Here is an 18036-nt window from a genome sequence, read left to right on the forward strand (position 1 = left end):
ACAGAAGTGCGGCCGGGCGCGGTCCCCGCAGCGCCCCCGCGCCGCCCCGGAGCTGTCCGTGGTGCTGTCCCCGCCGCGCCGCATCTCGCCCCCCGGCCGGCGGCACCCCGGGACGCTCCGGACAGCACCCGCGGCTCAGCAGCCTGCCCCAGTGCTCCTGTTACACTGCACCGAACTCCTCAACGTTCTTCTCACTTTTAAAAATCTTCTCATGCAGAAAAATTACTTTGGAAAACACCTGGAAATGATACGCTCTACTTCTTCGATAGCTGATAAATAAATGACTTCACATTTGACAGGTCCCTAGAATGACTCTGACTTCCCCCTCGAGACTCTGCTCCCCAGAACATTAATACCCATCATCATTTTCCCTTACTTTGATGAAAATACGACATCATTCCTTTGAAAAATGTATTGTTGCTACAGCATTTTAGATCCTCCTGCACTATCCACCCGGGTAACTCACGACACGCAGCAGCAGCCGTGCTCCTGGTGGGCGTATCAGGTGGGAAAACCCTGAAACAGAGCAAGTCGCACTCTGGGAAGGCACAAGTCCCCTGATAAGCACACTCTGTATGTGAATTACACATTGAAAATGAAATCGGAGGAGCAGCTTGTGACAGACAGGTAAAGGGACTGGCAACGGGACTTTTCCCCACAGCTTTGTGCAGCTTTAGCCCATGAAAACGGTATCATCTACAATGATATCAAACATGTGGGAATACTGTGCTAGCACACTTATCAACAAATGCTTAACTAGAGAATGCTCAGAAGGCATTTGGGACCTCTGGCAGAATACACTGTGTTATACAAAAATATTTAAAACTAGCTTTGTGGCATCAGTAATAAAATCCAAAACTACTCCACCAAAAAATAAAAGCCAAGAAGCAAATATCATTTTAAACCAACATCCGTATGAAGTCAGGTAGGCGCACTGTAACACACACTTTGAAACACCAATGAAGGTTGCCTTGGTGGCCTGAAGCACAAACATCCACCCCTTACGGCATCAGAAACCCATTAAGACTTCCTGTTACCAAGTGGCTTGGCTTCCACAAACTAGGCTGGAGAATTACGCACGCTTAGGCAGGAGGACAAGAGCAGAATTAAGCAGCAGATTTCAAAAAAGCAGGCTAACAGACTTGAGAACTAGCAGGCAGGATCCAAAATGGTGACCAGTCCAAGAAGATTTGCCAGAAAGAGGTAATTTTTAATTGGTGTGCAGACCACAGCTAGCAGAGAAGCCACAGAAGTACTCTACCCTGACTTCAGCACAACTCCTGGTATAAGAGAACAGCTGCAGTGCCTGGGTGAAACCATCCCAGGACACCTCTGGCTTCACACCCGGTTTAACTGATTCACAGGAGTCAGAGACAGCACAGCAGTGGGCCCTGCCACCGCCGCGCTCGCCACCAACATAGGCAACAGAGGAGGAGCTTACTTCTCTGGGTTGTGGACAGAGAGAGGGGCGACGAGGTGTGAAATCAAAGAGATTCTGATCACAGTTCCGCATTTCTCAGGCCTGTAAGAACAAATGCAAGCTACCCTTAGGCTGCAGGAATTAGTGCGTTAAATGGGAAGGAAGCTTGGGCTTGGTTTCCAGTGGCTGCTCCAGCAGCTCGCAGCAAGGTGCTCTGTCCCTGTCACACCTCTCCAGGTGGTGTTTGCCAGCATCACAGGGATGTTTTGGAGAGGCCATGGTGGGACCCTGGAGGACAACATATGCCACTGGAGGAGAGCTGAGAGTGCAATGTCAGAGCAGCCAGGCAGGTGCACACACAACAGTACCAAACTGGAATGACAAATATTAAGTAGCTTTGCCTTAGAACAGTCCTTCATTCATTTGTAGATGGATATCCAGTAATGAGGGACAAAAAAGTCTTCCTCCCTATCATAACCACAAAAAATACTTATTTATTCAGCAGAATGCAAGCACGGTAAGATCCATCAGGAGAAGGGCAAGCTGGGGTCACCTTTTGATTTACCCATTTATCAGAACTTCTTGTTTAGATGTCAAATCAAATATTTTTTAAAGGAAAACTGCCTCTGTGCATAAAGAACACTTCCAGAATACATCTTGGTTGATGTTCTTTTCATTTCTTTTTCTACAGAAGGTTCTGCACCAGTAATGACAGAAGATCTCCTTTCAGGGTTCCCTTCTGAAGAAGGTGAGTAGCTCGCCCCTTCTGAGGAAGTTTAAGTAGCAGACACTCAGCCACGTGTCCTCAGATCCCTAACTTGCTACAGAGGGACACTGGAGAAGCAGTTAGGCTCCATGCCAAAGATTAACGCTGTGTGAGCGGGCAGCCTGTCACTGACCCAACAGCTGTGCCACATCTCAGGCTGACCCTGCCACAGCCACTTGTCCCTCAGCACTGCTCCCCGTTGTGCCTAACAGCCGGAGGACTGCAGATACTTCAGCCTGAAGGCAAACATATGGGTCTTTTTATTTCTCCACTGCTCTCATCACACAACCTGGCTCTGGGGCTGTGCCATCCCCGCATGGGTACAGGGACAGCTATGGGGGTGCCAACGTCGTGCTCACTCTCTTATCCCCAGCATGGGGTCCTGATTCTCCTTCCCATCAAATTTGGCTCATGGAGCATGGAGAAGGCCTACTGGATTCACTGAAGCAGTTTTTAAAGTTTTTAGAACAGCAGGCCAGAATATGAGAAAAAGGGCAGAAACAGCAAGGCAAAAGCAGGAGATGGAACAGAAGCAGTGCTTCCAGCACAACGCAGCTCCTATCTGGGAGGCAAGCACTCTCTTACCAGGGCAGATGGTCTGCACGCGAGGCTCAGCTTCTCCTCCCAGTAGAGGAGGGGCCCCAGAAATGTGGAAAACACTGCTCTGTCAACACTGGAACAAAGCAATCTCTGCTTCCACTTTCGGTGTAAGCAGAACAAATTGCCAGGCTTTTGCTGCAACCTCCTTCGGGAACAGACTCCTTTTCTCAGCAGTGCCTATGAAGACAGGCAACTTTACTTCCCACCTCCCGCAATTACAGGCACCTCACTGTGGATCTCCTCATTGTTCATGGTTCAGAAATACTTAACCAGAATGAAGTCAGGATGTGCGGCAGACAACCAGGCTTCTCTGCTCCCAGCCCACACTTGGTGCATACACTTTTTCCCAGTGTTACTTAAAACACATCAAGTTTTAAGCAATATCATCTCCAGAAAAAAATATTATCTTAACAAAGAGCACTGGTAGCTCATCTTCTTTTGATATAAATATGCATTTCTCAAGGATTGCGTGTCTCTTCTTAACTCTACAAGCAACAGCACGCACACGTGTTGAACGCATTCCCGACTCCAGGAGGTTTTTTCCCGCGGGCAAGCTGCTGGCGGCCCTAGGCAGGAGCACGGCCCTGCTGACCGATGTGTCAGCCACTACCACGGCTTAGTAACGCGGAGTCGGCAGCAGCGTGTGCAGCTTCACTAAGAGCAACGCGATCGTTAGCGGTTGTTAACGCTCAAGCACGCAAACACAGCGCACTGGCAGACTTCTGACCTAACCGCAACAGCACGGCGCTCCCGTGAAAGACATCACTGCGGCCCTTACGCCGGCAGGGGCCCGCTCTCCAGACGAGGCCGAGGCCCTGCCCCCGCCTCCGCCCGCCCGGCCCGGCCCGGCCCGGCCCCACTCACGCATGAGGGTGCTGAAGGCCACGACGCCCAGGAGCCCCTGCAGGAAGATGCCGAAGCTGTCCATAAGGGCCCCGTTCTCGCAGCCGCGCTCGCCCGGCCCCGCCGCCGGCCCCGCTCCGGGCTGCGGGCTGAGGGCCGCGCCGAGGCTGCCGTTGGGCGGCGTCGCCCCCATGGCCAGGCCCGGCCGCTGCCCGCCTCAGCGGCGCATGGCGGCGGCGACGTCGCGACCGGCGGCCGAGGCCGCGCCCCCCGCTCCGCTTCCTGCGCCCGGCGGCCCGCCCCGCTGCGTCACGGCGGGCGGGGCTCGGCCTGAGGCGCGGCCCGAGGGCGGGCTGCCGGCTGCCGGCTGCCCTAAGAGCAGTGGGGTGAGCGGCGCCGTCAGGAGGGAAGGCTGTGCACATCCGGCGGATTTGTAGCTGCTCAAAGGCAGCGCTAACCTCGTCAACCCGGTCCCGTTCCCACTCATCTCCTGAACCCGGGACGGAGTCCGCTCAAGAGGAGGGGGTGCAGCTGAGAAACCAGCGGCGAGAGCGCGCGGGTGCGGCCTGCAGGAGGGCCAGCTCTGCCGGGCTGACCCGCTGCTGACTGCCGGGAGCAGCACTGACGCCAGTTCACCGTAGAGTTGTGACTTGGCAGGACAGCGCGAACCTCCCCCAGACCGTGCAACCCACGTGGAAGGAGCAGCAGCATCTGCAAGGCCTGGCGCCGGTCTGCTCTTACCCAGCGACTCCTTACGTTGAAAGGCAGCGATACAGACAGCTGCTGCGTGGGCTTTGCCTCCTCTTCTGTACGACCTTGAGGATCCCGTGAAACATCAGTTACCTCAGCAGGTGGCTCAGCGCCATGGCATACCTGCGTGTGAGGGCACCACACGCCACCCAGAGAGGCTGCAAACAAGGACGTGGTGCCAGCAGTGTTTATGCAGTCAGTGTTTCCCACTTACACGTTCACTGGGACATGCTACGTACGGTTTCCCCAACACCTCTTCAAGACAGAAAAATCACTCACTAGGAAGCAGCAGCGTTCTTTGGTGCATTAACAACTACACCAATAACAGTTTCTTTTTTTTAATTTTTCTTACAACCACTTTAAACCGTCATATACCACAAACTTATGTACATTATTTACAGACAAAACAAGCAAAATATCCATCCAAAATATTTTTTAAAAAATTCTCTGATTAAATTGTTACACCTGCTCAAACAATGGTGGGACTTAATACGCATATTTTCTTGGTTCATGTTTCTCTTCCATTTAGTACTTCAGTCTCACTGCATATATATATATATATTTAAAAGTTAAAGAAGGATAAAAAAAGAAGTAGAAGGGACACAACACAATATGCATTTAAATCTTTGTTTAAGAATAAGCAGCTAATTAAAAAAGGCAAAATACAGGAAAAGTGCATCAGTTCCAATGAGTTAGTATAAGAAACAAGCCCACACGTGGAGAGCAGGTACCCCTTAGGGCAAAGTCTCCCCAAAGGCCTCTGATTGTCTACAAAGATTATTTAATTTATTTTAAACAGAAATAATAATAAAAGGAATCAAAGACGAGTGGAGAAACATGATGCCTCCAGAAATATTATTTTTCCACAAGGTTTCTTGGAAACTGGTGTTCAACAACTTTTGGGAGTGGGCAAGAACCATTTGTGCCCAGAACTCATTGTTCATTCACACAAGTTGAGCATGACTCAAGCAGCAGGCCTGTTCCTCTTGAACTGTGCAATGCTGGAGGACTTCTGCAGGCCGCGTGCCCACCGTTGTGCCATCAGGCTGAGTTTTGTCAGTGCAAGACCTGCTCACTCCCATGGCTTAAAGCTGAGCCAGACACTGATGGCTTTGCACCTAACGGGAACTTCATCTTCCCATCAAAAAATCCATCTTTATTGTCTGGTGCATTTTGGGACAAGAGATGCAACTCTGAAGAAGCTAGAAATGACCATGGAGACAAAGTGCCACTAAATGTAAGTTGTTTTCACTACATTTCATACAGATTATTATCATCATTAAAAAAAAACAAACAACAACAACAACAAAAACATACAACAGTAGAGAGGCTTGCTGTATCAGATGTTCCCAAGTCCCCTTGCAATCCTTCACCCATAAGGCTGCCTTTGAAAACAAGGCTATATGCATGCTTGGGCAAGTTCAGCAGCATTCTGAAAGGTGGTTCAGCACACAATCCCATTAAAATGGAGCCTTCAGCCAACATCTGAAGTCTCCTGACAGCGCCTATGTCTTTGTGCTTGCTTATTTTTCGATAATTTGAGCTCACAGTAGGCAGTTACCAGTCTGCCACCATGTGACAGACTGGTTTAAGGAGTAGCTTTATATAGAATCGTCATATTTTTGGCATTCTGGTAAGGCTACTTCATCTAAGAACCTCTCCCCTAGCAACTGGTTTGGTTCAAAAGTATTCAGTCTCCAATCTGAGCTTGACAGTTTTGAAGCCTATTTATTCACATTCAAAAATCTCCCAAGCCACCTCTCTTTTTGCCACATTTTTGTACTTTATACATAAGAATGGAGTGCTCAGTCCAATCTACTGTAAATACATTTACACTTTTGTGGACTTAGCAGCTTAATACTCCCTCCTTTAAAGCATCGTCAGAATCAAGAATAAACCCTAGCAAAGTTTAAAGCAACAACAAAATAATGCTGAAAGTTCTGACAGAAGAAAGTAATCCTAACCACTCTGAACTCTGTACTGTTTCCATTAATCCCAGAAGAGACTTCAAACATCCTCAGTGTTCTACATCACACACAAACAAATTTCCTTTTCGTTCTTTCTTTCTCAAAGAGCAACTTGCAGAAGGGCTTAGTGCTGCACCTTTCCTCTTCTGGAAGGGTCACTTTCAGCTTAAGGTGAACAGCAAGCTCCTCATGCCTTTGGGGATCATTCTACTACATTAACCTTGCATGACATTTTTAGAGGTCAGGTATTTCTCTTATGGGTTGCTTGTGTTGATTCTGCGCACTGCAGTAACTCAACAGCGAAATATTGCTGCCCAGTGAGGCTAAGCTTATCATAGTATGAGAGCCAGGCAGAGGCACCACCAGGTTTCTAAAGCTATGATGTGCAAACCAAGGCTGTATGATGCATACAAAAGAGACAGACAGACAAGAGTATAAGCCATCAATGGGTCAGTTAAGTAGCATCTCCTTTTACCATCCATATTAACAGTACACGAGGCCCAGTAGAGGGCTCATTTCATTGTAATGAAGCCATTTGCAAGATACTACTGCCTTCCTCCTGGACTTCAGCTTTGTCATGTTTTGTGATGAATGGAAACAGTAGAGGACAGCACAAACCTCTGAAGCGAAATTGAATTTCTGAAGTCCCAGCAATTCTTGCTGGTAAAACACAAATATAATCCTGAAGCCAAGGATTCGGGCATCGAGCTACCCAAAAACCCAGTTTTGAAGAAAGAGAACAACTAAAGCAGCATGTGTGCTGATTTAAGTCATACTGCTGCAAGATGAACAAATATAAGTGTGGTTGTGTTATCTGCCACACACAGAGAAAGACAAACTTGAAACAGTTGTATAGAAACACCACCCATCAAGATTAAGCCCCAATTATCCCTTTTAAAATCCAGCAGTAAAAGAGTGCATCTTCTTCCAGGAAACAGAGTGTACAGTACCTGTGTGCAGCATAAAAACATTTCAGAAATAATGAAAACATCCCTTTTGAAAATCACAACAAAAACAGATCCCATTGGGACCAGACTGTCAGTGCCTCCCAAAACAAGGCAGAAAAATCCAGCCTATAAGACATGCCAAAGGTGACCAGTAAGTCCCCCACTAACCTCTGAAATTGACTGTTTAATTTGCTGAATAGAAACAAGTATGACTTTTGTATTTAAACCCTGGTGCCATGTTAAGAGGTTGACTAAGTTATCCTTTAAGGTCTGTTCTCTCCTGACAGCTACTCAGAAAGACATCTATCTGGAATTAACATCTCTTGCCTATGCAAATAAATCTGCTGGGTACCAGCTTCTTTAACAACGCAAGAGAATTCTGGAATCCCTGAAGAATGGCAAATATGATCCAAAAGCATCATCTTCCTGCCCAGAAGTTTTCTGTTGGTCAAATTTCTCAAGATAGCAAAGAAACAAGGTTTCTTTCAACAAAAACAAACAAACAAACAAAAAAAAAAAAAACAAAACTTTTCAGGCATAACTGCTTCTCACTGAGCTTGCACTAAGGGAACGGGGTACAGGAGGATTACATGAGCCAAGACATCCTTTTATTGGTCATATACGTGGTGCAGGGAAGAAAAAGTGACACTTTGTTTTCAGTTTAACTTTGTTTTCAGACTCTGCTTATAATCTGGGAAGAAAAACTAATGACACACTGCCTGCCCTCTCATTCAAAAATACTGAGCTAGTATACTGTCTGACATTGACATTTTGACTCTGGCATGGAAAAAAAAATTCTGATTTTAGCACTTCTGTAAATAGTTCTGCCTTGATGAGGTAGTTATTCTAAGGGGCTCACAGCAAAAGAAATCAAAATGAGTCATGTAGCTTTGCTTACTCGAAACAGTTTTCATTGGTTGTCACTCCCCTCAGCATGTGTGGTGGATACAGACAGACTGTGCAAACTCAGCTCTAAGTTTAAAGATGATCTCTTCAGTGAATCTCCAGCTCCCAACACCAGAATAACCTATCATGTTAAGCCTTAGAGAAGCTTGAATTCATCTGCTGATCAGAGTAACCACATGGAAACTAGCAAATGCGTCTTTCCTAAAGAAATCCCTGCAGTAAGCACCTTTCTACCTCAAATGTCTTAGTATGCCAGGGTCTTTCTGTGAAAAGGTAAATGAACAGGAGAAAGGACCAGGGCTGCACACTTCCTGATTTCACAAAGCTCCAGCCCACACTCCTCCAAATACTGGTGAGAACAGGTAAAGTAAATGAATGCAAAGCATCAGAAACTTAATCCTTATGTGAAGCAGATCTCAAGCCTGATGCAAATTTCCCACATCTTTAATGGAAAGTAAGATAAGCAGTGTTACTTCAAGCGTGAAGCACAGGACCACAGCAAGTGGCTGATTGGGCTTAATGCCTGAAAATTAAAATCAGCAGTTCATCCTACTGTGGGTCTACTGATGAAACTAGATGCCCCTCAGGTCTTTTTTCTTTTCTCTAGAAAAAACACAAAAAGCCCTTCCCAAACCCCCACATCATCGTCAAGTCTGATCCTGAGAAGCTGAAAGTAGGTAAAAATACAAAGTCATGTTCTTAAGATAGTTTCCATTATGCAAACACTGGCAGAGCTATGTTGCAGTCCTCACTGATTGCAGTTTTCTTAGTGTATTCTCCAAGAAGTCTTACAGGTAACAAAGAAAAAATGCTTCTGGCAGGCACGGTTACATGGCCCAGTTCTTTAAGACAAGGGAAACAACTTCACAGAATTCTAAAGGGCAAAATAAAGAGAATATCCTTTATCTGAAAACTAAAATAAAGAAAATGCAGAGGCACTTTCTCTTTCTCTTTCCTTCCCTTTTTTTTTTTTCCCCATAGCCTATCTGCCAGAGAAGTGCAAAATAATTGTTTTCTGACATCTGAGAATAAGGTAACACCCAAGTTAAGCCTGCACAGGTTCCTGCTAAAGCTCTGGAACAGAAGCTCTATATGCTTATACTGCTTTGTATTTCTGACATGCCTACAGAAGAGAGACTGCTGTGCAGCTACCTATGAATTTTCCAGAAGTAGTTCCCTCCCTTTTTAGTTCACCATTTCTACTGTTCAGGCCACAGAGGTAGTAAAAACAAAAAAAAAGACAAAAACCCAACAACAAAGACAAAACAACCCTAAACAGAACAAGAAACAAATCACACTCTTGCTATACTGTACATTCAGAACCTTGTGGTCACATTGCTGTCCTAACAATGAACAAATTCATCAAAATACTCAACAAACGAATGTGCAACAAGCACATTCCAAAGCCAGTGCTGTGGTAAAGCAAGTGTCCGTCCATGGGGAGGGATGGAGATTCTGTGAATCACCAGGAATACAGAAAGGTTATTTCTGGCAGCCTGCATGCGAACGTAAACAGGATCCGTTTCTCCTTTTAAAGTTCTGTGCCAACAGAACTATTGAAATGTCACTTCCCACCAGAGGAGACTTTTCTGTAATCAATAAAAAATACATTAAAAAAAGGGAACCATAGAGCAAGAGACTATTGCGTTCCCAAGCTGGCAGCTGGTAGAGTAGCCCCTGTGTTTGCATTGGCATTTTCCTCCAGATGTTGTCTTTTCTTCAAAGTGAAAAACGGAGGTTGACTGATGCTCCTAGGTTGCCAGTTCAGCTTTATTTGGCTTTCCTTGATAGAGAGAAAGGAGCATGGTTGTGCTTCAAAGGTTCACTTCAACTTGACTGCTTCTCAGTTAGCGAACTGCTGGTAAAAAGCAAGTTTAACCCTTTCAATGTGATGGCAAAGTTTAATAGCTGGCCCAAGTTTCAAGTCCATACACTCCTGAACGGTCGGCAGGGTCAGCAGCAGCAGTGCCTGGCCGTCAATTTCCTGTCAGAAGACAAAATCTCCACAGTGACTTTGCATTTTTTTCTCCATCTCCTTTCAGCTTTGACTTGCTGTAATTTCAGAATCATGACCATTTGTGAATTAGCAGTTTCTTCTATTCTACTCCAGCTTAAAAGCTTATCTTTCTCACTAACAAATTAACTCCTCTCTTAAAATGTCAGCTCATATTCACTAGCTAAGGGACAGAACCTTACAAGATGCTATTTTTTAAGTCCACCTAACAATAGAAACCAAGAAAATCTTCATACTGAAAATCATTTTACCTAACTTCTGTATTGTTGTATAGAAACAGAGGTTCTACAAAACAAAGTACATCTTCTGTAACGTCTATCACAAACCATACTCAGCACCAGTTCCAGTACTAGATTTTTTTTTATGGTAAATTTTAATCAAGATGCATGATTTGACACATTTGTACTCTTGTACAATGTACAATACTTCAACACAAAATTGTTCACTTGTTGTGTACAACACTATGATGCTTGCAGTCAGCCTGCAGAATGAAAAACATCATCTGGAGACATCAACAGAAAGGGCAAAAACCCAGAAAACTAGCTACTGCCTTCCAAGTGCTGAGTTCTAGGTATTCTTATAATTTTGGGATCCTGATGCCCCACAGACTAAAATCTCTTTCACTGACAACTTAGAAACCTGAACAATTGTGGCCATTTACTTAAGTCTCCTCTGCAATCTGCAGAAAGCTGTGCATGCTTTCTTTTTTTTCCCCTCAAAAACCTGTTATGCAATCTAAACTCGTTCCTTTTTGTGATTCATTATTAAGGTCTAATAACAAAGTAACAGCTTCAGTGTTTTAACAGAAAATCATACCTGGTCGAGGAAAATTCTCGCCAGTGGTGCACAGTCAGTGGATTTGAGGAATCGCACAACGTCAGCCACGCTCCATTCCAGAGGGTTGCTGTCCAGCTGCAGCTTTTCAGCAACTTCAATCTTTATTTCCTAGACAAGCCACCCACCACAAAAAGAACTAAAATACGGTATATGTCATGGACCAACAATCCCACCCTCCAAACATTCAGCTATCCAATAAAGCTCTAATGAGAGCTCCCAATTTCTTATACTCCTCGGTTGGCACAGATGTTCAGAACAGCACCGTGCTGCAGTTGGAGACTATATACTTATAGCCAGTAAACTAAATCAAAAATGAGGATTTGTCCAAGCCACTGCTCAAGTTGAACCAAGGAGCACCAACAGCTGAGAAGTGAAAAGCTCCCCATTCTATCTACTATCTACAGCCTTCTGTTTAGTCTTCATTACAATCCTGTAATATGATTGTAATAAAAATTGTTTTTAAATATTCCACTGCGTCTTCACAATATCCCTTATAGGATAATGGAGCGTTTTATAAAAACACACACTGGTTAATACTTCCAAGATGTTTGTACTTGCCCAACACCTCAGCAAGGGCACAAATCTATGTTCAGAATTACCTTTGGCGAAGGAGGCTTGTTTTCTTCATCGGAAAAAGAAAAGGTCCGAAACTTCCTCTTCCGCTTGTCTCGGTCCTGAGTCAGAGAATGAGACAGCTCACTCTGTGTAGGAGAGGATGTCAGTGACTTTTTCTCTGATACTTCTGATTCCTCAAGCAATTCATCTTGCTGCTCTGATGTACTATCCCCAGTCAGAGATTCTTCATCTACCTCATCCTGGTCATCCTCCTCTTCTCCTCCACTGCCCTGGATAGTGGGAAAAGAACATAGCAACAAAATAAAACATGGGAAGATTAGGAGAAAAAACTACAATAGTCACCCACTTGTCAGCTGCAACCTGAAGTTATAAGGAACTAACAGTTTCTTGTTTCAAATGAAGCTGGTCCATGATCACATACCATATCTGTTAAAGCTGTCATCAGTCTCATACCTGGGGAGATCCAGCTGGAGTGTTATCCACTGAAGTAGAAGAACGTTTTTTCTTATGAACAAAAAAATGTTTTCGTCTCTTCCGTCTTTTATTTGGTTTCTTCATGGCTACTTCCAAGTTACTGTGGCCACCCGGAGGCCTACCTATCCGCTTGTTTTTCCGCTTTCCATAATAGTGTGCTACCAGGACAGAAGAAAGGAGCATCATGTTGAAATGCACCTTCAATGTCACTAGTTATGTTTGTCCATCATCAGGACTGGAAAACCAGTAGCAGGACATTTCCCAGTAGAAATCCCAATTCTGCAAAACTTCTGAATGAATACATCTATATTTTCCTCTTCAATTTGGTTTAAGGAAGAAGAGTTACTAATACATTTTATTTGCCCAGTAACAGGAGATTTACTTCTTTAACTTTGAGAAATCCCAGATGATCAGATTTTATAAAAAAAAAAAAAATCATCAGCTACAGACTTAATCCACTGTCGGATGTCTCTTGTGATGTTTGTGCGGTTTTTAAACATGGCCTCAATGCACTCTTTGTTCTCACAATGTCAAATGGCTAAAAACCTAAAAAACCTAAAAGCTAGGAAGAGGGCTTGAAAGTATTTTATTCTGTTCCACAACAAAATGGTAAAAGCAATTACAATGCCACTTAAATTACAATATCAGAGTCAGTTCTTGTCCCAAAAGTTGTCCTAAGAAGATAAAGTTTTAATCTCACAACAAATTAATCCACAGTTTTACCATTTAATATGAAGTTAATTTTTTCTGCCCTACACATTGGTGCAGATATTTTGCAGGCTAGTGAGTGCAGCGCTCAAGGTTTTCCTTCCGTAAGCAAAGCAATGTACTTTGGATTCCTTCTGGAGCCAAAGCCAGAGCAAAAGCAAAATACAACACCCCTATACAACAGCCCCACCTCAGTTTGACAGCCCCTGCCTACTCACTGTATTTAGTCTTTGTCAGGACGGAGCAGTTCTCTGAACACTTATCCAACACCATCTGAGGACCAAAGAGGTTCGGACAACATTCCAGCTTGATGCATGTTTTCCTGCAGAAATCTGCCACCCGATCTGCTGTCCTCACAACTTCCACAGTTGCACGGTAGCTCTTCCCTTTGTACCTAACATTGAAAATGTCGTCATTAATTCAGGAATCCTCTAATTATCAGGATAAAAGTACTTCAGTGAAAATGTGTAAGAACACTGCTTTAAGAACAGTCTCAAGGGAAGTCCAGGAAACAGACAGTTCTGGCTCTTATGACAGATCTTCAAGCAAAGAAAAAAAGCTGGCATACCAAACATAGCAAACACTGCCTGCCACTAACTCTCAAATACCCTCTGAGAAGACTATCCCAGAGTTCAGATCATTTGTTTTCTTTGTTCACAGGGTTCTTTTTATGGGACCACACTGTGGTGTGGACAGATGATCCCTAAAACCCAAGGCTGAGCATACTAATTCATGCTAGAATTCTGCCAAACTGGCTAATAAAAGGTAACAGCATACAGCTTCTAGTCAGCCTTTCTATGCGCATACTATGGCAAACACTTGAACTACTGTTGCATTTCCAATCAGCTTTCATCTAACTGCTGAACAATTTGTCAGGACACTCACTTGCCATAACTCCACATATTCCTCCTGTTTGACTTCAAAGTAAGAAATATCCATTTCTTTTTCTTTATCAGCCTTGCAACAACACTGACAGAGCAGCACAGTGAGTTATCTGCCATCTCATGCAGCATTCCTGCTCCCAGTCCAGCTATTGGCAAATGCTGATATTTATTAGGGATGTCTCAGGCCTACAAATATCTAGGTGATACACTGAAAAAAGAGAGTTATATCATCATACTGCAGACATCCTAGCTCTCACCACTGTGACAAAAGAAGCACACAGCAACTTCAATGAAACAAATAAAAAGGTTTTTTCCACTTCAGCCACGTATTTATTTGCATTAACTCTTAAATGATCTTCCTATTATCTAAATACAGAGTAATCCTTCAATGTATGGAAAAATGTCCTTTCACACATGAAATCAACCCAGCAAAATAATTACTGACACAATCAAAACCATACAGTAAAGTCTGTGTTATTGCACACTGGGAAAATCTACTCTCTAGTATGCACATACGGTGACTTAATTACAAGGCTACTGCTAGATTGTAAGAGAATACCTGGATATATGCAAATATGATCATTGCTTTTTTCCTAGCCACAGACTAATCTTGCAAAGAAGCTCCAACCCAAAAGACTCAACAGGAAAACTAGGGAGCACTTTGGGTAGGCTACCGTAGAAAGACTTCCATGCCAGACCATTTCAGAGTGCTCCTACAACCTAACTTCAGAGAAATCATCTCCCACTGAGAAATTTGCGTGGAAATGCCATGGAAGCCTGATAAGCTTTCAAAGTAGTATGTACTTTTACTTTCAAATAGTGACATTTATCTTCAGGTGAATTAAGTAGCTTAAGCTTCATGTGCTAGTCTGCTAGTGGGTATGCTGCGTTATACCTGTGCCACACCAATAGCTGCTTACGTGCCAACGAAGAGCACATTTGGCATATTAAGGAATATTAAATTCAGATGCACTTTGACAGACATTCACAAAGGACTTTTTTTATATTTGGAAATTTAGTATGCCAGCATCTTTACATGCTGTAAGCAATTTCTTCATCTCTGGGATCGAGTGCACTCTCAGCAAGCTTGCAGACAACACCAAGCTGAGCGTTGCAGTTGGTATGACAGAAGGAAGGGATGCCATCCAGAGGGACCTGGACACGCTTGAAAAGTGGGCTCACCTAATGAGGTTCAACAAAGCCAAGTGCAAGGTGTTTCATTTGGGTTGGGGCAATGCCAGATATGTGTACAGAGAGAAGAACTTGTTGAGAGCAGCCCTATGGAGAAGGACTTGGGTGTCCTGGTAGACAAAAGACTTAACATGAGCCATCAGCGTGTGCTTCTAGTTCAAAGGCCAGCAGCATCCTGGGCTGCATCAACAGAGGGGGGCAGCAGGCAGGAAGGGGATTGTCCCTCTCTGCTCTGCCCTTGTGAGGCCCCATCTGGAGTACTGTGTCCAGGCCTGGGGAAAGATGTGGAGCCATTAGAGCAGGTCCAGAGGAGGACCATGAAGATGATCAGGGGGCTGGAGCCCCTCCTCTACGAAGACAGGCTAAGGGAGCTGAGCATATTCAGTATGGAGACCTGGGGAGACCTGACAGAGGCCTTTCAGTACTTAAAGGGAGCTTATAAACAAAAGGGAAATCAACTTTTTACATTGATTGATAGCGATAGGACAAGAGGGAACACTTTTAAACTAAAAGAGAGGGGATTTAGATTAGATGTCAAAGGGAAATTTTTCACTGAGAGAGTAGTAAGGTGCTGGAACAGACTTCCCAGGGAAGCTGTGGATGCCCCATCTCTGGAGGTGTTCAAGGTCAGGCTAGATGGAGCTCTTGGCACCCTGGTCTTGTGGCAACACTGCCCACAGCAGAGGGGATGGAACTAGATGATCCCTTCCAACCCAAGCCATTCTGTGATTCTATGAAATATCGGAAGTTAAAGCACAGACTGCACAGAACACTGTTACTAAGATCAACTGAGTGGGGAATAGGTCAAGAATTTACTTGGCTTTTAGGGTCTCTCCATGCCCATGCCATGCAGCATCTTCATCCAACTGCAGCTCTCGCAGGACACGGCTGGGTTTGTACGCTGCATTGATCAATAAAGTGAGAACCTATAGTAGTGAGGAAGAGGAGAAACTATGTTTAGGCTCTTTGTACAATAAATCATTTTAAAGTGCTAGGGTAGAACAGGAAATCACTTCTATTCATCTGAATTATCCAGCATCAAAGAACTCATTCACAGCAGGATTAAAGATACAGCCAAAATGAAAACTGAGAGCAGATAATACCTTAGACCTTGCCAAACCTTCAGAATTTGACGGCAGAGTCACGAGTGTATGTAGCAACTTCCCAGTCACGGCCTTTGAATTACATGCCACTAAATTAAACTGCAGGGCTGAATACCACAAAACTTGCACAACTTTGGGCAAATCTGAGTTACCGTCTTAGAGACTGTTCAACATGTTCAATATACCTACAGATGCTGCAGGGCTCTGCTGCCTGCCAACCTACTGCTTGCTACAAAAATCTTACTCTAGAATCTTAAGCTCTCCTCTTTTTTGGCTTTTGAGAATGAATACTGGGCTGTACTATAAGAAAATGAGAATTTCTCTAGTGCCGTGAAGCAAGTAACTCAAAGTTCTGAATAACCTCAAGTTAGTGGGCACAGCACAAAATTTGCATTCAGAGAGGCATATGAGCAGATTTGCTCAAATACAAGCTACATCTTAAAATCAGATCCCCTCCCCCAATTTGGGGACATACATTTTTCTCCCCAGTCCTGGGACTCTCTCTTCCCACTATATGTTTGACTAGGTATGAGCAAGCATCATCCAGTGAGCAAGAAGTTGAACACGATTAATGAGCCGAGCACAGGGTACAGGCCTGCCTAAAAATTTGCAATGGCATGCCCCCATCCCCAAGTGCTGATGGATCAGGCACATGTTTTTAATAAAGATGATGTGCAGATAAATGATTTTAACAACTTTATGGGCATGTCAAAAAACAGGTTTTAATTCAAATACTCGGAGATCAAAACAAGGGCAAACATCTTACTCCAGTCCATCACGCTGTGTGCTAGTATGACACATATGTACTTCTATGTCCAAGACAAAAAAAAAAAGAATATGCATCCCCGCTGATGGTTAAGCATCACAACTAAGAACTTCTGCTCTCTCTGATGTTTGATGGTGGGAGTGTCTACTTTTCTGTATACAAGAATTGAACTTCTTCAATAATCAGCTTAACTCTTGCCAACCAATCTCTCATTTTACAGCATGTCTGCCAGAAAGTCTTTCTTAAGCACTCTCCTCTTACTGCTATGATATGTGGCAGGGAAGTTAAAAGCTTCAGAGCTGTTGAGCCAAATCCTGCATTTAAATTGATCCTTTCATGAGAGCACAAGAGTGCATACACAGTTATACCTTAGGAAACACGCAGTCTCTCAGCTCAGATAATAACCATCCCACGACCCTTTTGGAGATTTTGGAAAAATAATTATTATATTAGAGTATCTGTAAATTTGCTGCAAAGTGCATTTAAGCATTAATAAATGGCCTTCTCCTCCTTCCTCCCCTCCCTTAGTTATGTTAGAAAGCAAATCCATGACTTCATCTTATCTTTGCAGATTATATCCAACTTAATCACACCATAAAACCATAAAACTCTTGACATTTTCCAATTACTGAAAATACATACTTTTACATTTCTGCTAAGAAAAACTGTATTTCTTCTGTTCTAACATCAGTGGTGCAAACTGTAAAGGAAAGCTTCAGATAAGCCTGAAAGTTAAATGCTGTTAATGAGAATTGAAGCATTCACCACAGCTGTAAGATACTAACTCCTCTGGTTGTGGTAATTACAGGTTACTAAGAGTTAGCAGTGGAAGGCTGACTTTAATTCAGATAAATGGGAAGGTTTTACTCTTTCCATGAAACAATCCACAATTTATACGTCTTTCTATTAAAAAAACCTGTTTGCTCATCAGCAGTTTATAAACTCCTTAAACATATTAATTACCCATCTAGAATTAGAGAGGCACTCTAGAGTTTATGCTGCAGATCTACCATGTGCAACCACCTCACCTCTTTCAGAACAAGAACACAGTTCCCAGGTCCCACAGACTGAGGAAGCTCTGCAATCCTGCCCTTGTTAAGGTAAGGCCCTGAGAAGCACCGGTGGTTGAAGTAGATCTTTGGGCAGCAGTACTTTCCATTAATTACCACTGAGAAATGAGAAAGCAAAGATTTAAATCGCATGGCACAATCTCCTCAGCAAAGAATTACTTCTTTGCAAAGCTTAATATTTTGCCTGCTGGAAAAAAGGAAAGAAAAGAACATT

The 18036-nt window shown here is 43.9% G+C and overlaps 2 protein-coding genes across 5 annotated transcripts in view; both read right to left on the reverse strand.

The window, feature by feature from the left end:
* Positions 1-3854, reverse strand: part of LOC110405104 (musculoskeletal embryonic nuclear protein 1) — a 35606-nt gene extending 31752 nt beyond the window's left edge. Inside the window, exon 1 of the mRNA XM_021410055.1 lies at positions 3651-3854. Coding sequence (XP_021265730.1) covers positions 3651-3822 — 172 coding nt within the window. The 5' untranslated portion in view covers positions 3823-3854. The remainder of the gene's footprint in view (positions 1-3650) is intronic.
* SFMBT1 (Scm-like with four mbt domains 1) overlaps positions 4674-18036 on the reverse strand; it is a 64207-nt gene continuing 50844 nt past the window's right edge. For all 4 annotated transcript variants that reach the window (XM_021410051.1, XM_021410049.1, XM_021410052.1 and 1 more), the window contains 7 exons: positions 17781-17920; positions 15700-15809; positions 13027-13202; positions 12080-12258; positions 11650-11895; positions 11030-11158; positions 4674-10183 (listed from right to left, as the gene is read on the reverse strand). In XM_021410051.1, the coding sequence (XP_021265726.1) occupies positions 10043-10183; positions 11030-11158; positions 11650-11895; positions 12080-12258; positions 13027-13202; positions 15700-15809; positions 17781-17920 (1121 nt within the window). In that variant the 3' untranslated portion in view covers positions 4674-10042. The remainder of the gene's footprint in view (positions 10184-11029; positions 11159-11649; positions 11896-12079; positions 12259-13026; positions 13203-15699; positions 15810-17780; positions 17921-18036) is intronic.

This window comes from Numida meleagris, chromosome 11 (assembly GCF_002078875.1).
Source record: "Numida meleagris isolate 19003 breed g44 Domestic line chromosome 11, NumMel1.0, whole genome shotgun sequence".
Lineage (NCBI taxonomy): Eukaryota > Metazoa > Chordata > Aves > Galliformes > Numididae > Numida > Numida meleagris.